Here is a 21,018-nt window from a genome sequence, read left to right on the forward strand (position 1 = left end):
TGGCATCTTGACTGCTGAACTGCTGAACTGCTGAATGCGCTAACTCAAATTCACCATGACTTCACCACCATAGACGGGTTGTAGCTGCTGTGGCAGTGGGCCAATCACATTAAATTGAACGCTTGCATTGATTGGTTGTGAGCCAGTCCATACAAATAATCATATTGTCATTTTCACTTAAGGACCATCACTTCATTAAGTTTTTATATTTTTTCAGGCGAGAAAGTAACCATTTAGATTCCCAATAAGTGTATTTTTTTCCTTTAATTCCTTTTGGAGGACACATGTTGGTCTCATAGATGAAAACTATAAATTGTAGTTGCATTGGTTTGTCTGAATGTAAAATGAAGCTTCATGTTTGTGGTGTATTTGATATTGAGAAAGGTCCTATGTCAAACTGGCTGCAGCCAAAATTGGTACATCTCCTGAGGGTTTCATACTCAATCCAGGCATATACCAGGTTTTCACAGAGGTTTTGTGACGTTACCTCATGTTATGTTTCAGGGTTTGGAGTAAAAATCTAGTGTTGAAACAGTCTTTATTAGTTAAAGAGTTTGAGTAATTTATTGAGGACAATTCCATTTGTTAATTCCAGTTTCTCAAACCATATTAGCTGCAGCTACACACATTCACGGTCTTGTCTGCACAATGAAGGATTATTGCTGACATTTCAGATGCACTCATTGCCAGTTTCATAATCAACCTTTCTCAATAGCAGAGTGTCTTCCAGTAACTGAGCTGTTTTCAAGTGTTTCAACACGGCCGCCATGCAACGTGATATAATAACCATATACTAATTAAATAAACATCAGGGGGTTTGGGTTAGAGTAATGAGAACACTTTGGTGTAGAGGGTGAATCTCTCTATTTGCATATCAAAGAGGGATAAAAGACCACCTCAGATTGATTTCATAATCTTGTATTCATAGTTGTCAGTCCTCTACAACTGCTGTCACCAAGTGCTTGCTCATGGGGAAATGTTGGATCTCTGTAAATTAAACAATATGGTTTAGAGCTGCTCTGTGTGAAAAGTGCCCTGAGATAACTTCTGTTGTGATTTGGTGCTTGTATAAATAAAACTGACTTGACTTGACTCAGCTGTGGCCTGGCTAGGAAACTTACTATTGTTGCCTAATTCCCAGTTTCATGAACAACATATTGCATGCCCCATAGCTAAGACGAAACTCCGGCAAAGCGAGTACTAGTTTCACCCATGAGTTGACATCTTCTGCACTGTGATTATGCTCTGTCACTCTCTCTCTTTCACTCTCTCACTCACTGGCTGCCTGGTCAGAGGTTGCCAGACTGTCTGTCAGCCTATGGCCTCGTCCCTCAGGGGACAAAGCTCCCGTTCTTCCTGGGGAAAGCCCCCACCCTGCCGGAATTCTCCCTTCGCCTACGGGTGCAGCGCAGGGGAGGGGGGAGAGGGAGGAAGGTAGAGAGAGCATAGAGAAGGCTTAAGTTGAACCGATAAGGGTATGTACAAGCCAATACAGATATTTTTTGGCTTGGACCGATATTCAATACCTTTTGAATTTGTCTTCTTGCAAATTGCTTTAACTTTTTACATGTTTTGTGTTTTCTTCATGTTTTTTATTGAAATGTTCTTTTCTGGTTGGAAATATTAACACAAAATATCAGATTTCTAGTCACTTCAGCCAATATCAGCTTGATAATACTTCCACAGTAAGGTATCAGTCGACCCCTACCAAAGATTGGGAGCGAAGGAGTGAGGTTGAGAAATGATAGCCTACATAGAAAAATGCGGTGAGAGATGGAGATGTGGCTTCATCGTCGAATTATAGAGAAAACATAATTAAGTGAGGTGCAGAGTGAAGAGGCAGAGAGCGGCTTTGTGGAGCTGACTTTTCCATCTGGCATGCTATCGTGACTGGATGGTTAGAGAGAGACTGCCCTGCAGCTGAAAGGTTACAGTCTCTTTCACTACATGCACTGTATGTTCAGCACCACCACATGTCCTCTCCAATGTCCTTGAGCGGGACGTTGAACCTTTGCTTTCGCTCTTTGTATTTCAGGAGCTGTAGGTGTAATTGACTGTTCACTCAACAACGCTTCTGTGCCTGTCAAGCATTCCTTGTTGGCACGACACGTGCGGTTTACAATGATGGCAGTGACGGATTTACTGTTCCTCTTCGAAATTCTTATGAATTTTTTTAAAACAATGGGTTTTTGCTTTCAGAGATAGACAAAAGCACCTTTCTCATTTCTGTGCTGCCGGTGACTGTCAGTTTTTCAGGTTTATATGGTAACGGTCACAGGAAGATTCCATCACATTTAACTATATGCTATATATATATTTAGCTATATATGTAGCTATCCAGCTAATTAAGGTTATGTTAGCCAGAGTAGTTGGTTGAAAATACTGTTGTTGCCCGACTGATGTTTTCAGCTCACGTGTTTAAAACAAGAATCTTGTAAATAGGATCTTAAACATAGTGGACTCCATGGCTATAAACATTCTATAGTTGCTACGGTTTTTCCATGTTTTGTGAGTTCAGCATTTTGAGTTGCATGTACGGCTGTATTTGAGAAGTTAACACAAGAAAGAACAAGAAAAAGAAGTGCTACTACTTGCTACTACTGCTACTACTTATAGTTTGTGTCATGGTTTGTTTACATAGCCTCATGATTGTTCAGAAGTCTGGAAGCTAACAAATCATAAAAGAGTGGGCTCATCGACAGGGAGGCCTTAAAGAGACAGGAGCTAAAACGGCCTGTTTCAGACAGAGGCTGAACTGTGTGGCTACATTAAAAAAGCAGTATTCAAATAAATATTCTTTGAACTTTGAATCATGAAAAGCTACTTTAGTGCATCCCCGGAATAAAAACATAGAGTTGGAAATGAGCTTTAAAAAATACCACACTCCATAAAGATACTTTTTATGTAGGCGTAGTCATTTTGATTTTGTAGATTTGTGGACAAGACTTCCTTGAAATACAGGGTCATTGCATCGCTAATGACGCCAGAGCAATTTCCCTGAAGGTATTTCACATCATTTGAAAGTTGAGTTTCTCTTTTCTAAGAAGTGATTTTGCATATAAGGCTGCATTTCACACAACTGTTAGGAAATCCAAATAGACTTGAGGTCTTGTTTAATGACGAATAGATGGGGAATGTGAAGATAGTTGCAACACATTTACACATTATCAGTCAGGTAAGCTTTAGTTAAATCATCTCGGGAGCGCCCCCTGCAAAAATTCCTGGCGCTTGGATTCTTGCTAAGCTAACTGTTTGCTGGGTTGAGTCAGTCCCAGCACCAAACTCATATCTGGTACAAGTCATGTCTGCAACTGACACACTCTTGTTTCTGAACAACAAACAATACCAAACAGAGTCCTGTTGCCATGGGGATCTGTCACGGTGTTTATGTGGCGACATTGTTGGTTTCGCCTCTCTATCAGGAAGACGTTTTGTCCGGGCAAGACCGATCTAGTCATGTTACTTGCCGTTATCCTTTGAAGGAGGGGTGGATTTCTTGCTCTGTTTGCCACTTTTGTTAACACACCTTCTGAAATTATGATGTCAGGTTGGAGATAGCGTAGGATGCAGATAAAAATCACATGTATCTTTCATGTATTCACCCAAAACTGTAAATCAAAAGTTTATCAGTGCCAACAAAAGCATACATTGTCTTCAATCCTGATGACCTACATATGGTGAGCATATGTAAAAGACCTCAGGCTATTTGTGTTAGTAGCTATAGCTCTCTATATAGCATGGAGGTCATTAAGGGTGTGTGTCTGTTTTCCCATGGTTCCTGCCTCTGTACTCTGGAGCCATCCTGTCCACACTTTACTGCACTACTTTAAACCTCTCAACTTTTTTTTTTTGCTACACTTTTGAAGATGTCAGCAGCAGACTTAATGCTATGTGGGTCAGCGGCTGATTTGGACACAGTGTGTTGCCACACGCCGTCCGGTAAGCCGCTGACTAATGCGGCAGCCGTCTTCAGTGCGATGGCGCGGTGGTGAGAGGAGGAAGGTTGAACAGGGCTGAACTGTGGATGCACTCAGGAAGTGGAGGAAGAATGTGATGTGGTGCTGCTAAGAGTACTAATATGCTTTTGTTACTTGTGTGGGTTTGCAGGTCTTGTCACTGTCACGTTTGCTTCTGCGTGTGTGTGTATGTGCGTGTGTGTGTGAGTGTGAACAATTGTGTGGTGACCCTGTTTGTTCATGCACGTATGTGTACAGGTAGACTCAATCTTTGCCATAAGTGCAGAGAGACATTTATATGCATGAGTTATGTATATTTATTATGTTTGTGTGTGTTATGAAACTGTCAGAACCCTGTTTTGTATGCAGTTGTTGTTCTTTACAATAAATCTGTCTTTGGATTTGTGTGTGTGTGTGTGTGTGTGTGTGTGTGTGTGTGTGTGTGTGTGTGTGTGTGTGCGCGTGCACCTGTGCAGGCCTGGAGACATTTGCAGGTATTTGCCCTTTTTTCTCAGCATGACTACCATTAAATCTATTTACATCAGAGGATGGATGGACTCCTCTGAGGTTGTCTGTCTTTCTATTTCTTGATGAACAGCATGATTTAGCACCTCTGTGCAGAACCCACACACAGTGAACACAGGTTTTGGTTTTCGGTCTCAATATGGGGGCAGTAGAACCAAACCTGGCAACCAAAGTGATGATAAGACTTCAAGATGTTCTCTAGTCACTGTCAACGCCAAGAACTAGTTTCAATATTATTTATAGTTATGTATCAACTGACTTGCCTTGCCTTTATGAAGCTACACAGCGAGTTTCAGATCATTATTTGTCTGTCTGGCTGCAACTTTACTGTTGAGGTTCACAATCACTTCTCACCGCAGCCCATGAAATGTGTGAAATGTCAGCTGTACACCGGCTAGACAATTTTTTTTTCTTCTATTGACGGGAAATGTTTTAAAAGATTATCTGCAGTTATGTCGTCAAAAAGTTTTGATAGACTTCACGTTTCTATGCACAAGGACTGCTCCTATGATTTAGGCTGCACCTCTTTTTATGTGGGTAGTAGTTTCCTGGTGTGTGCATTCATGCGCGCATGCATGTATCCCTTTGGTGCATATGCTTCCTACTATACTTGTGTGTGTGTGTGTGTGTGTGTGTGTGTGTGTGTGTGTGTGTGTGTGTGCAGAGATTTCTCATACTTTGCTGCTTGTGTGCAGCTGGGTATATTGCAAAAAAATGGACATTATGTGAATGAATGTGTGTTCTGTGTTAAGTGTCTGTGTGTGTTTCTGCTTGCCAATGTAGAATGAGTGCTTTGTGTGTGTGTGTGTGTGTGTGTGTGTGTGTGTGTGTGTGTGTGTGTGTGTGTGTGTACCATTATCTATAATTCTGCTTTCTAGGTCCAGGCAGCCACTTTTAGCTGTGCTCTGTCTCACTCAATCATATGATAACGATCAACATTCAGCATCTCTCTCTCTCTCTCTCTCTCTCTCTCTCTCTCTCCCTCTCCCTCTCCCTCTCCCTCTCTCTCTCTCTTTCACACACACACACACACACACACACCTCTCTTGCTCTGAACAGCAGCACCTACACTTCCCTCCCGCCTGTCTCTGTCAGTGTCTGGAGTCACATGACCCCTGTTAACCTCCGTTTCCTAAAATAGCGCTCTGCTTATTGTGCACAATGAACAGTGAGCGGGAACTGCAAAACGGCTCCTGCCTTTTTTTTTTTTCCCCCATTTTTGTTCTTTTTTTTTTCAAGGAAGAGTTCCACCACCGGGGGCTAATTGTCTGATACCGGCGTCACTTCCTGGAAATGGGGTCTTGGTGCTGCGAGCAAGCACCTGGGTGGAAATAGGGGTGACTGCCCGTGGCTTGTTTTTACCAGACTCTGATCGGCAGGCGGACAAAAGAAGTGGAGCAAGGGATCAGGCCCTGTTGCAGTAAATACCAGCCGCCCCCTCCCTTCAACACCCCCTCCCTGAGGGCCTGTGGAATTGACAGAAACAATGACTCAGCCGTAGAATGGACAGAAATTGATTTTCTGCAAAAAGGTTAAATGAGTGGACACTTTTTTTTTCCACTGTAGAGGTTTTTGTTTAGGCCACTGGCTACTTTTGCTATTTTATTGTTTGTGCCTTCTTCTTGAGGCAGAAGTCGATGGGAAAGTTTGTGATGGACATACCTTAATGTCGTTTCCACTCCCAATTAAAAAAAACCGTCTGGCTGTCTGTTAGAATAAAGACCGTAATGAATGAGAAGTAAAGTTTGCCTTTGCACCTGTCATGATCTTAGACATAACATGCACCAAATCACACAGGCAAGTATGTGTGATTTCAGCAGAACTTTGTGCAGTAATAATCGTGCAAGTATATTATGAAAGAACCATGTCGCCTATCCCCTTTAACGGTCACACACATACACACACACATACACACACACACATACACACACACACACACGGAGCAGACAACACAACCTCTTGTGATGCATTCCTTTGTGACGTCAAACTCGCTGCCTCTGGGCTACGAGGCACAGCACAGGATGTCTGAGAGAGAGAGAGAGAGAGACAAAGACAGAGACAACAAAGAGAGAGAGAGAGAGAATATGTGTATGAGAAAGATGAAATATGTGCGGTGGGAGAAAATAGAGATTTTTCAGCGAAAGACACAGTCGAAAGAGGGCGAAAGAGAAAAAAAAAAAAAAAGGAAAAGAGCGGCGAGCCCAGAAAGTCGGAAAGTGACTGCAAATAGCAGGAGTCTTACTTCCCTATAATAAGTCAAATTCTTTGCTGCTTCTCCTCCCTGCGTTTGACGGCCAGCCTTGCCCTGAACGATGCCCAGCCTGCCAAGCAAAAGGGAAGAGAGGCACGGCCGCCGATCATACTGAGACATGTGATACAGAGTCACACCGCAGCAACCCACGTCCTCTGCATTATATTCTATTTTCATAGAAAGTCGCTAAGGGTTGAGCTTTCCAACGCCGTGCGGTTACACAACATTGGCTGGTTACCAAAACGTGTTTACTTATAGGTTATTATATTTTACAGTGTGTACTTTTCTCATTTTGGATTTCTGTGTTTTTGTGTCTATGTTTGGATGGACTAATGTGGAACTATACTTTCATATCAGTCACCCATATCTGATCGCTCCACGTTACCGCTGAGACTCTATCAGTCTGGATTCAGCCATTGATTAATCGAAATCCTGGCTCCAGCTGTTTTTATATTACTGAAGCATGAAAAGCAGCACAGTTATGGTGAAAATAAAAACCACAGTTTGCAGTAGATTTAAGGTTTCATTAAATTTGGTTAAAAAGTGAGATTCTTTATTCACAAGCTTTTCAATGGTTATATTTGAATAAGTGGTGAGGTCATTTAATGTAATCTAGATGTGATTTGTTGATAGAAACTATTCATTTATCAACCATAAACTACAGTCTTAACCCACAAATCACCAAATCCATGCTCACTGAGGTCATTTGATATAATAAATAGTGTGTGAGTCATTCTGATTGAAAGCTAAAATGAAGAAAAACAAGAAATATTCTCCGTCTTGACATGAAAAAAGTTGAATGTGGCAGATTTCCTATCTCGGATGTCCTTGTGACGAATACTGGGATCATCAAAAACACTGCAGGAAGTGCTTCATCATGTTAGACCACATTCCTACCTGCATGACTTTTGCATAGTAATAATACTTCACTACATCCTTTAAGCATCAAGTCTGGTGTGGTTAAGAACACATACTATGACATGTGTGTGTGTGGTGATGGAAATGGAAGGGAGGTATTTCCAGACTTGACTTTCAAGAATCCAATGAAATCATACTCAGTACTCATACTAAACAATCCCTGCAGAACTCTGGAGATAACTACACAGGTTTGGAATAAAGTTAGCAGTTAAGTTAGTTAGTTAATAGTTAGTTTTAATTAGTTAGTAGTTAAAGCTGTCTTTAAATGACATAAAGACGGATGTAGATACAGTTATAGCTTTGTGCGGTTATCTACAGATGAGTAACAGCTTGCTAAGTGTTTTTGTTAGCAACACTAACAGCCGGACTGTGTGAGTAACTGTCTATGTGAGAAATGGCGGTTTCAATGGCAGGAAGTACTACTCCTTTTGATAGTCAAACCCAGACACAGACATGGTAGGAATATTGTAAGGTTCTACACCACTTTTTTTTGAAGATAAAAAGATTAGCTTAGATTAGTAAAGCTATTGTGCTCCAATTTGTACCCAAAAACCCCTCTTTGTCTGCAAAAAAAAAAAAAATCGCTGAATCAGCCCGGAAGTGTTGATAATGATGGATGCTTTCACATTATAACATAATCAAGTCAAAGCAGCTCTAACAACCCACATCATCATTTTCATTCAAACCACTAATAGGTTGTGTGCACCTGATTAGTGGAAGTGATCCAGTTTGTCTTCATCTTCATTTCAACTGCATTATTTGAGTTCTCTTTTACCACTCTATCACTTTTAAATGTGTTTTTGTTTTAGTGCTTTCTGTCTCGTGTTGCATTCAGGGCACATCAAACTGCACAGTCAGCCACTTTTGTTGCACAGGAAACATGAATTGATAATCAGGTGCTGTATTTTTCATGACAGGAGATGAACAAAAACCTCTTTAATGTGACTCCGTCGTAATGATTTCCATTTGTTTTCTTTGTCACTCGCGCCACAGTTTCCCTTCCAAACAAACATCAAACTTTATCCCGCATCATAAACGATAACCTACCTGTTACCAAAATAGAAGAGGCAAGATTTCCATGAGACAGCCGATGCATATCTGATCATCTGAAAGAGGATACTGCTTTGAACGTGCGTGTAGCTCCGCAGCCGTGCGATGGCGGTCTGCAGGTATGAGATAAGATACAGTGAAGATGGGTATCAGGGTACTTTAAAGGGATAATGTGTTGGGAGACTTGTTGGCCAGTTGAGTCAATTTGACCAATATTTTTATAACTCCTAGACTCCTAAGGGTAAGGTCATAATAGTAAATGATAGCGTGGTGAATTTAGCTTTAACGCATTATGATAGGTTGTTGCTATTGTGATCTGAGGCTGTGATGCAGGAGCGGTGTGGGTGGTTTTATTTCCATATGAGCAGGCAGCAAGATAAAAGTTGTTGAGTTTGAGATTCTTCCAATAAGACTCCAAACTGATCCCTTTAAAAAAAAAAAAGGTTGGAAAATGCTTAATTCCCTGTAGCTGCTTCACAATAGTGGGAAGCTTTCACAGTGAAGCAGCCGCTGTGGAAAAAGTCAAAAGCCTTTCCAAAATAACGGGGGCTGCTATGAAGTGATAACAAGATGAAGAGGAGGAAAACCCCAAACAAGCCAGCTGTGATACACAAGAGACATTGGATTCAGTTAGAAAATGATGCTTCCTCTCTATTCACTCATGTGACCCATATTGTTGAGCCTGTTCTCTGATGTCACAGCGTGTTTGGCTCTGTTCCCGTATAGCATATGATCACAGGTCAGCACGCCAACAACAGACTAGTATAAATGTGTAAAGGTGGGACGTGCCCCTCCTGAGCATGTTATATTTGTTTACAGGCACAGAGATTTGGTTGTTTACACTGATTTGACAAAATGGAAGTGGAGTGTGTCATAGGATATGTGGAAATGTGTTTGAGTGTCAGCTTGGATTGTAGTGGCCTAAACTCAACAGAAAGAGGAAGTGAGAGAGACTGAGAGAATGTGTGAATGTGAGGATAAAGCTCACTCTACAGGACAGGACAGGAAAGAAAAAGGGACAAAATTAAGCTTGAATTTACTTTTGACAATCGCTCACATCTAACCTGTCTTTTCTTTTTCTTCTTTCCCTCTCTCTTCCTCTCCAGTCCTCCTGGCTCAGCCCATAGAGAACGAATGTATGGAGGGTTTGACGTTGAAGATCACTGACTTCGGCCTGGCCAGAGAGTGGCACAAGACCACCAAGATGAGCACTGCTGGCACCTACGCTTGGATGGCCCCCGAAGTCATCAAGTCCTCCACGTTTTCCAAGGGCAGCGACGTGTGGAGGTGAGTGCTGGCGTTGTGTGTTTCTGTGTGAGTGAGGATGGTGTGTCTGAAGCCCAGAGATATTTACCAGCAGGGTAAAATACAATGAGTCCAAAAATAACCTTATCTAAGGAAATGGGATGTAGATTTAATCAAAGTAGCTTAAAGTGATAGTTGAACATATTGGGTTGTTACAGGTACAGACTAAGTGACAATGTAAAAGAAAATAATAATAATAATAATAATAATAATAATAAATATTATCAATTTAAAAAAAAACTTTTTAACTATATTTTTTTGTTGTATAAAGGAATTGATGTTTAATTAGGCTTAATGTAGGCTACACCCAGAATAATAGACCTATTGGCTCAATGACTTGGATTTATTTATGATAATCTGCTGAACTAGTAGGGTAAAGGTTGGTTTTTGTCGTTGTACAATGAGGATTTAATTTGAATGTAATATTAACAGTGTTTAGCAGCTCATGTAAAAAGAAAATCCCACAAATCTCACATTCCAACCCTGATTTGTTGAGAGTGAATCAGCAAACCAGCACTTATCAGAACTGTTCAGATAAATACTTTGAAATAAGTTACAGGAACTTCAGTTTATCTCCATGGAAACACTGACGGGCTTAATCACAGTCTCAGAATGCAGTTGTATCCGGCAGACTTGACGTGATGATCATGAACGTATCACACTACATATCACACTACACAAGTCTGTGAGCGCTCAGTCTGGAAGTTCAGAGGAGCAACATTTAAATTCAGCCTTAGTTTAGCGTGTTAGCATGCTAACCGTTGCTAATTAGCTGAGGCTTATGATGAACCAAAGTATTGGACAGATTGAAATTTTGACCTGATGGTGTCACTAGATGAAAGGTTATATTGGTTTAGATAGTTCAGTAAAAGCTAAAAAAGTCAACCTGCAGGTGGCGCTACAGGGAAAGTCAGGGAATCACTGCATCAGTAGATACTTTTTCTTTGAGAAGCATTAGATGACAGTTTCATCTATGTGTTTAATGGAGCTCTAAAATAAATAGTAGAAAATATAATGAGCTGTTAGATTTAATATATACAATATATATCTTTGCCTCAGGTGCATCAATTTTGACAATTCTTTTTTTAATCTGTCTCCCGCAAGTCAACCAACTTTATGGCAGTGTAATATTAAAACATGGAATATAGCCCAGTGACATTCAATATTGAGATGAGTCTTTCTGTATGAGTTGAAGTAGTGTAGAATAATCATGTGCTGCTCCTCAGCAGGACAGCGGACCTGCCACAGCGCTCTATGGACAGAAAAAGAGAAGAAAAGGGTGAAAGTGCAGAGAATTGATGGTGGGAGACAGAATGATGAAGAGATGGAGGGACATAGTGATGGATTGCGGCACAGCCGCTGCAGCCATGTGATGGCGTCTCTTCAAAGAGCTGCTCTGTGCTTTGTTGTGGGACATGTGTAGTGCACACTGTCCCATTGTCTCCAGTATAGACAGAGAAGGAGGCCACACACCAGACCTAACCGCAGCCCTTTATCTGTGAATAGCTCTGTGTGTGTGTGTGTGTGTGTGTGTGTGTGTGTGTGCGCCAGTGTGTGAGTGTGTGAGTGTGTGTGCATTACATACAGTATCTATGTGTGTGTTTTGCCACATCTACACAAAAACAGAGAAGAGTCTCTTGATTATGGTTTATGGTAATATAACAATGACTTTAACAACTGTGTGATTTTCTTTTTTTGAGAGGGGATTCATGATTGCTTTTAAGTGCCGTATAACGAATTTGCATTTGAAATGAAGCAAGCAGGGGGTGAATTTGCTCAGCAATAGGTGAAAATACAAATAATCTATTAAAGCAATAAACACAGTCACGGCTTTGCTGCCTCGTGGTTGTAGCAGTTATTCTCATATGCTATGCTTTAATTCTGTGGATTTGGACCTTTTCATCCATTCTTAAACGTCTCTTTGCAGCAGCATTCAGAGCCTATATAAAAGCCATTGAGCATGCGGTTACAGAGGAGCTTTTTGAGACTGTCCTTGAGAACATCAAAAGGATTCTGTATGATACAAGCTGCTAAAATAATTTTCTAGTACTATAAGGAACTTGATTTAGTAAAAGTGTACAGTTTTTACTACCCTAATGGGCTCAGTGCCATCTCACTATCTGACACACATCCTCTTGGTTTCTATCTCCCCCGTCTATCGACAACAAACCCACGCAAGCTCATTTTCACAGCAATCACTGCACAATCTGGAAAACAGTAAAATGAGCAAGTAGCAGGCGGGCAAGCAGGCAGCCCCGCTCTGAAAATGAAGGGTAATCTTTGTTCTACTATTCTTTCTCATCTGTCCACGGCCACTCGTCTCCAAAGCCACCACGCGGAGACGACGACCGCCTCGGGGCGAGCCGGCGAGCAGGGTTTCTGCACAGTCACAGTGTGTGGAAGTTGTAATTAAAGAACTAAATAAAAAAAGGCTGCGGCCTGTGCTCTCCACTTAGCGAGCCTCCACAGTGCGTTCAGTCAGGTCTGGGCAAGGGCTAATTGACAGTGTGGGAGATCCAAGTCCTGCGCCACGCTTCATCTTCTTAGGACACAGGGCTGCTCCCATTGTGTGGGCTCAGAAGTCCTGTGTGTGTGTGTGTGTGTGTGTGTGTGTGTCTGTGTGTGTGTGTGTGTTTGTGTTTGTACAACTTCTGCACGCATGAGTTCACATAGCTTTGTGAGCGTATGTTTCAATCAAGCAAAAATATTCCATTGCACATACAGTATGTGTCTTGGTTGTATACTGTCAATGCTATGATAATGAATGTAAGTTATAATTTATCTACAAAGCAAAACGTAGGAAAAGCTACCATAAAAGTCCATAAACAAGCCAGGGTGTAAAGTTTTTATCTTGTGATGTCAGCTCAGAACTAAATGAGGTGTTTCTCTTCTAAAAACATCATCATATACAGTATTTAAATAGTAAGGACATTGGTGTCACTCATGTTGAAACATCCCATTTTGTAATTTCAGTATCTATGTGGCAAATGTCTCTAGACATGAGCCAGAGGACAAAATAATTCCATGAATTGGTCTGGTTTTGCTAGATTTTCAGCAGCGGTTCCCTCGCCAAACATGAGGATTAGCCTTATGTTCAGTAATATAATGTGACTGACAGTTTAGTGTGACGGGATTTGATTAGTTTGTCATTTAACCAATTTATTGTATAAAAAAAGTAGACAAATGCCAAATGTATATTTAAACCACCCATAATGTCTAAATGTAGCTAAATATAGCATAAAGCAGCACTAATCAATATTTTAATTTTAACTATGGTTCTTATCAGCTCTATAAGAGGCTTTTTAGCTCTTTTAGCTCATTGTTTTGGTTTTCAGCTGGTAAACTCCACTCATTATCATCGCCTACCTACTTGTCTGTTTGCGACTAGCTTAGTTTAGCATCTATCGACTAAAAAGTATTTTCCGCAGGAGTTGTTGGACACCAAAACAGAACTAGCAATAGTTTACCACCATATATACTTCAACAGCTTTATAAGATTTTAATATAACTGTTAATATAAGTGTTGTTCTTTCCGTCATCTTCTCTTGCCCCCCAGTGGCTAAAAAAGGAATTGATACAAGCCACTATGCGTAGAGATTGAAAATTCTGGATTCTGGCACCCTCTATTGTTAGCATCACATGGCAGCTGCAAGGATCTGAAACAGGGTCACTGAGTTCAAAGGCCTGAAATCAACCTATAAACTATTGTCTTATTGCCCCACAAACAAATGCAGCTCTAATAACACAAGAATTTTACATATAGTTGCATAAATATCACTCTAAAAGCCATCATCCTTGCTAGAAGGCTTTCACTATGAATAAACTCCAGGAAATATTGAGTTTGCAGCTTTCTCATGAAATTGGTTAATAATGCTGTTGTAATTTATGTGTGCTATTATGTAAAAATGTCTCATATCATAGTGTCTTGAGGAAGTACTGTAACAGGAGGCTAGTTCATGCGTATATCCTGTGTTTAGTTGTGGTCTGAGTGTGCTCTCATACCTTGCTGTCTGTGTTTTTTCCCTCCAGCTATGGTGTTCTGCTGTGGGAGCTGCTAACAGGAGAGGCACCCTACAAGGGGATTGATGGACTCGCCGTCGCCTACGGAGTCGCCGTCAACAAGCTCACCCTGCCCATCCCTTCCACATGCCCCGAACCCTTCGCTCAGCTCATGTCAGGTGGGCAGAGATGCACTCGCTGCAATGCGACTTTCAGTAATCTGGTGTGAGAGTGGCTCTTGCGTGAGATCAAATATCTGTCCCCAGCACGCTTTTCTTTCCATTTCCCCAAAGCTGGGTTGAAATTGAGAAAAACAAATTCCAGTATGTTGTTAATAACGTGGCTGTAGAGAGGAAGTGTTTTTGTGCTAGAGCCACCTTGTGCAATATGTTTGTGCCCGTACGTTCTGCAGTTTCGTGCCAAAAAGAAAACCCGCACAGTCACCTGGACTTGCTAACACATTCAAATCCTCATATCCTCCTTATTCGTGACACACATTTCCCTTTCTACTTAAGCCCCTTCTCTTGATGTCAGCTTGTCTTTTACGCTTGTGTTTGAAAAAAAAAACAGAAGAAGAGAGATCAGTGCACAAAACCACCGATAGCCACCTCAGAGGATTAATTAATTATCGGATTGGTTTTTGATCTGCTTGTAATGCCCAAAGTGTTGCAGCAAATTATGCAAAACCCCCCGCAGCAAGTTAATTAAGCATAACACTTTGAATAAGTGATCAGCTTGACTCTAGATTGTGCTCACACAAGTGCCTGAAATATGTGTAAATAAAAATTAGAGGCCGTGCAGGATACTCATCCGGTATGAAGTGTAATGAGTGCAAAAGCATCCGCCTCGATAAGTCATTGACCTTATTTTAAAGTGTTCAAATCCTAATTAACGCCGATAAAATTCACCTTTTTTCAGTGCAGATCTGCATGTCTGAGGATTATGGTGAATCAGTGAGCGACTTCCTTCTTTCACGTCCCTTGATTCAAGAAAAGGCTTGAAAGAAGTGAAACCGTGCTGGAGTCAAGTGAACGTGTCTCACTTTACTGTCAGATATTTTCCACTCAATTTTGAGGAAACAAGAGTTTACAACCAAACTAAATAACCTCTGTGCAATTTAAGCACACAGCAAGATTTTCCAGCATGAAAAGCCATTTATCCCCTCTAAATTCATCTATTATTTTAGTGTCAGTGTGTGAGGACAGTCAAGCGGTTCTAATAGTAACAAGTGCTATTCTGTATTTGAATGCTCTCATGTGCTGTACTGTGGTTTCTAACTGTGTGTGCTTGTATGTGTGACAGAATGCTGGGATCAGGACCCCCACCGCAGACCCAATTTTAGCTCCATCCTGGCCCAGCTGACGGCTCTGGAGCAGCAGGTGAAGGAAGAGATGCCGCAGGACTCCTTCCACTCCCTGCAGGAGGACTGGAAACTGGAGATCCAGGACATGTTCGATGAACTCCGGGCTAAAGAGAAGGTAAGAGGCAGTCACTTTTAACTTGATTTAGTAGCCATTTTTATACTTTGATGTTTAATCAATCAATTTACTCTCCTTTTAATTCAGGACTCAGGCGTGAATACATGTTGGAACATCTGTATCAACTTTAACACACGTTAGGAAAGGCTACTTAAAGAGAAAATGTGTCTTTTGATGATAATGTTAAGTTTAAAAAGACAAATAGCTTTCTTGATGATACTGATCTGCTCTTCCACAAAGCTTAATCCACTCTTGGCATTCAGCCGGATTTGTTTTAGGTTATTGGATTAAAATATGTAATAATATTAAATCTTCCTTAGTCACATGTTGTGTCTATTTTCAAAGTGTCTTTGTAGCCTGTAACATAAAACGTTAAAGTAGACACTCGACAAGTATTGGAGTGTAAGGATGACGGAGTTTGGGTGATTGTGTGACTGTGATTGGTGCATTGAGGAAAAGGGGCGGTGCTTAATAACAGTCGATTGGATAATTCCTCCAGAGGAGGCAGAGAATACCATGAAATTATAGTAGAATATGTTTACAGTACATATGGAGTGAGACTGAAGTAAAAGGTAAAGAATGAAGTTTTATTTCTCTGTGTGGTACTTTCCATAATGCTGTCAGACACCTACAATAACAATCTGAGCCTGTTAGAGTCAAAAACAAGTGGGTGTACATTGATGAGGCGCTGCTGCCCTGTCGGATTACATTGCAGCCTGTTTCGTGGCTGCTGGCTGAAGCATTCTCTCTCTCAATTCTGGACCAGTTTCAAAAATTGTTGTCCCCATTAGTCACTCAGACACAAAAAGATGGGAAAATAGGGTGCAGGTTAAAAAATACTGAATTGTGTTATTATATATGATATTGGTGCTATTTTCGCCACCAGAAACAGAAGTTTGGGGTGTCATATAAGATTCCCAGAGAGTAAAGCCAGCATACTGCAACCTTTTCACCTTGGGATCAAACACTAAACTACTGGGCATCAAATAAACTGTCAAAAAGCAGTTGTGAGTCATCTTATCATTAATTTTGATCAAAGGTTTGAACACAACCAGCCCTCTTCAGCTTCTCATTTCACACTACCACCCAGGAGGAGATAAGCATGTAAGCCCGCACAACCCCTGTCACACATGATTGGGACTCGATGATACTGAACAGCCTCCTAACCCCTTTCATCCTCTTGTGTTTCCCTCCTCCATCAGGAGCTACGATGCCGCGAGGAGGAGCTGAAGCGAGCGGCGCTGGAGCAGAAGTCCCACGAAGAGTTCCTGCGACAGCGCGAGCAGCAGCTGGCCCAGTGGGAGCAGGACGTGTTCGAGCGCGAACTCAGCCTCCTTATCCTCCACCTGAACCAGAACCAGGAGAAACCCAACGTGAAGAAGAGGAAGGGCACCTTCAAGAAGCACAAGCTGAAGTCCAAAAATGGGGAGAAGATCAGCATGCCCCAAGGTGTGTGTGTGTGTGTGTGTGTGTGTATGTAGCAGGAATGTGTCAGTGAGTAGTCGTTACGAGAAATCCTATTTCAATGGCCCATTACTGGCTCAGACTCAAGAAGCAACACAACAACAATAACAACAACTGCCAAAAAGAGGAGAGACAAGGAAGTGAGGCAGAGTTTTGAGGTCCAACTATTGTAATTTTGCAGCTCGGCTTTACTGGAGGGTCCTATCAGGGCAGGACTAATGGAGGTTTAAAAGCTGATATTTTGAAGAGGAGGCTGAATACAGGCGCTATTTTCTGCTGTCATGCATCAACTTTGAAATTGTTTACTTGTATTTTTATCACCAAAAATGTGAAAAGTGAGAACCCTTTAAATATGTTCTCTCACAAAGTATTCTCGGCATACTAAAAAAGCCCCTGAAACAACATTGAGACCACCGTTAGACAGAGGTCACAAGGTACAATCACAAGTTCAGACATGCTGATATCTGCACTGACCAACACACTGGCTTTTTTCTCTTGTTTGTCCTTTCATACTCAGCTGGCTGCTGTTTCTTATGTGTCCCCTACTATCACAAAGTCACACAGCCTGCAGCAGTTCACATCCACTGTGTTTCAATGCGTGTGTGAGTGTATTTTTGGGCTGAGCAAGCATGCGTAAATGCGCCGTATGTGTGTATGTGTGTGTGCGTGTGTGTGTTGTGGTTAGGCCTTTCCCAGCAGCAGCAGGGCGGTGATGTGGTGGTGGGGGGGGTTGATGAGAGGGGAGAGTGAGCCAACCACGCCTCGACACTTCCTGTCCATGGATACACTGCTGGCTGGCCTCTCTAACTTTCTCTCTCCCTCTCTCACTTATTTTCTCTTTAGGTATCCCTCTCTCAATCCTCTCTCTCCCAGTCCCTTTCCCCTACAGCTCCCTAGTTAGTGTTTTTGTTCTCCTTCGAACCTTTCCCTTTCTTTTTTCCTGTCCGCTTTCCACCAATATTATTATCTTTTCCTTCCTCTGTGTTTCTCTTGCACTTTGTACCCGAAAGAACAACGTGTATGTCATGTCTTATCCTATATTGTCAATAGAAAGCATAAATGTTCAAAGACATAAAATATTATAATGATTTATTCTTTGCATCACTATTTCTAAAGTGGTCGTATAGTCGCTGAATATACAGAGAAACAAATGTGCCAGTGATAGTGAGATAGCTTAGCAACAGCGTTGTGTGGTGCAGCTATCATTTAAGTCACATTTAAAGTAAAAGCAAATATTATTATAGAAGAAATGTGTAAAATTCTACTGTTTTTTATCTTCAGCCTTGGTTCCTACTTCTAAACACCATGAAGCCTGAGTCAGCTTGGTTTACATGAACAGAATATTAGCTACTTTTGCTAAATGGCCAGCAAGCTAGTTAGCAAAACACTAATGTCAACAAGCTAGTACCAGCTAGTACTTGGAGTGTGATATGTGCCAGAGTGCAACATTTTTCTCCATCAAACAAATCATTAATGCTGTTAAATTATAAATTTACCGTGTGTTATCTTAATTTAGGAAGTTAATCCTTTAATTTCTTTATTTGCTTCCTTGAATCTATAATTAGTGCAACTGAACTATGAAGTCGTGATGTGAAATGACTTGAAAATGTATAACTCATATCTCATTGAGTCCATTTTATGTAGTAATACTTTTTTAATAATTTTTTAATTTTGCAGTTAAATGTCATATTGAATCATCTTTAACATCCTGTAAATGTAAATAAATAAGTGATTTTAGAACATAATTTAGTCATTTGAGGACACAAATGAAAAATAAATGGGAGGGATTTACGGAAGTCAAATGAACAAATTACAGATTAAGTTAAGGTCATGAGTTCATTTGACGTAATGGTTCATAATTTGAGGACATGAATAAATAATTTGAGTAAATAATTTATTACAAATGTTCCCTCCTGATACCGACTTGGCTATGAAGCTTACTATTAGCAGTTGTGCTTTCAACTATAAGCAGCAAGCTAGCAGTAGTTTACTACCTCTACCACATGTTGTTAGCCATTGCTAAGGCTTGCTAAATGGAGCACAACAAGTGTTAGGCTAAATCTTTGGTAAATCATTTGTCAAATTAGTAATTTATGCAGTCATTATACTTTTTTGTCACCTCAGTTTAGTACTTAATACCATTAAATTATTTTATATCCTTCCTTGACTTTCTAACCTCTCCTCTGGGATTATTAAATTGTGATAGTGGCATCATCACTTTTAATTTAATTTCCCACACACCCTCAGTACAAATCATTTTTATTTAATGTAGTTTTATTTTAATGTACTTTAGGTTTTGACTCTTAGATATATCATTCTATAATTGTTTATATATCTTACTATCTATATATCTTTTACATGATAATAAATATACTCTAGTTGCCCTTTTTCAGCTTACTGGATGCTGCAGAGGTGACGTTCACAAGACAGACTCTAATTAAGCAATTTGAAAATCTGACTTATTAATTCAACAGCACAAATCACTAATTCAAAGGCAAGAATTAAGTAACCCAAAGATGCAAATGACTGAATTGAGAAGGAAAGCACTTCATTTGAAGGAATGACTTATTCAAACTTTGCCTCCTGACACCCGCTGGGCTCTGTAGCTTGTTATAAGTAGTGTTAGCACACAGTGAGTAGTTAGCTTGAAGATGAAACGGCCAGTTCCCCATCAAACACAGCACAGCCATGAGCCACGTAACAGTAAGATTAAATCTGCTGAGATGTCTAAATGTTAGGAAACACTTGGCTCAGAACACATTTGTTACCAAGCTAAGACGTACCACTACCATAAATGACAATGACAGTCAGTATCAGCTGTTTAAAATAAATGAGGAAGCACAAAAAAAAAAGAAGGTTTGCAGCCTTAAAAAGAACTGACAGCTCTTGAATGTATGACTGTGAAGTTAAGCGAGTAAACCCATACGTGTGTGTATTTTGGTTGGCATACATGTGGTTCAATATCTTTCATATACTTTATTTGTGTGTTTGTGTTTGTGCTGCAGATTTCATCCATAAGATTACGGTGCAGGCATCTCCAGGCCTGGAGAAGAGGCGCAACTCTCCTGATTTGGGTTCGGGCTCCTCACCCTCCTTTGGCCCGCGTTTTCGTGCTATCCAACGTGAGTGCAATCGTTTTTTCCCTTGGATACACACTCGCATGCACACACACAGGTACAAAGGTGCACATATGTGTGTGTGCTTGGAGTGACATTTAAACAATGAAAGAATGTGGGATCTCTTGCCCTCTTACGTGCACACATAGACTCTGTTGCAACATAATATCTCTGTTTCCAAATTCTCTCCTTTCATGTGCTCTCAACCACCCACTCGTCTTTTTTTGCCTTCCCCTGTTTCCCTGTGGGCCCCCTCTTTCTCTTTCTCTCCCCCTCCCTGCCTTACTGCTCTCTCTCTGTCTCTCACACACACCCTTTTCCCTTTTCAATAGTCTGTTCCAGTCCAAATATTATCTGACTTCCTCTCAGCGGCTCAGCACTTCTCAGCAGCTTTTTTTTTCCACTGCGGCCCTGCTCTGCTCTCTCTCCCTGCAGTTACTTCACTGCTGCAGCGGGGGGAGCCATTGAGCTGTATTTTTCCAGGCACAGTTTTATATGCATGTAGTGGCTACAGTGCGGTTTACTGAATTAAAAATAAGCAGGGAGGAATTCATTGCTCCAGGAGAAGGGGTTGAGAAGGGTTGCAGCAGCAGCAGCAGCAGCAGCAGAGATTTACAATAGTCTTCTGCTTGTCAGCCTCTTAGACAAACGCTCAGAGATCCTTTCCCTTTTCCGAGGGAAATTGTTGCCAGTAGGTCACGGGGCGTCTCAACAAAACCCAAAAGGAAATTTGTGGTGTAGCAACAGGCAATGAAAGAGATTTTTCCGAACAATTACCACCAAGCGTTGACATAGAGGCACAACTTGTGGTAAAACATTTATCTGTAAGTGGTTAGTAAATCCAAAACATCTGCCAGCTTCATTTATTCATTAAATAGACTGTTGGTTTTCTTTACTTGTTAATGACTCTGCTTAATGGCAATCACTAAGCCATGAGTGTGCCCGTCATTAAAATG

The 21,018-nt window shown here is 41.0% G+C and overlaps 1 protein-coding gene across 1 annotated transcript in view; it reads left to right on the forward strand.

The window, feature by feature from the left end:
- Positions 1-21,018, forward strand: part of LOC128383382 (mitogen-activated protein kinase kinase kinase 11) — a 39,874-nt gene that overhangs the window by 11,570 nt on the left and 7,286 nt on the right. The window contains exons 2-6 of the mRNA XM_053343013.1: positions 9,807-9,987; positions 14,035-14,183; positions 15,307-15,482; positions 16,685-16,931; positions 19,952-20,068. Coding sequence (XP_053198988.1) covers positions 9,807-9,987; positions 14,035-14,183; positions 15,307-15,482; positions 16,685-16,931; positions 19,952-20,068 — 870 coding nt within the window. The remainder of the gene's footprint in view (positions 1-9,806; positions 9,988-14,034; positions 14,184-15,306; positions 15,483-16,684; positions 16,932-19,951; positions 20,069-21,018) is intronic.

The sequence above is a fragment of the Scomber japonicus genome, chromosome 22, assembly GCF_027409825.1.
Source record: "Scomber japonicus isolate fScoJap1 chromosome 22, fScoJap1.pri, whole genome shotgun sequence".
Lineage (NCBI taxonomy): Eukaryota > Metazoa > Chordata > Actinopteri > Scombriformes > Scombridae > Scomber > Scomber japonicus.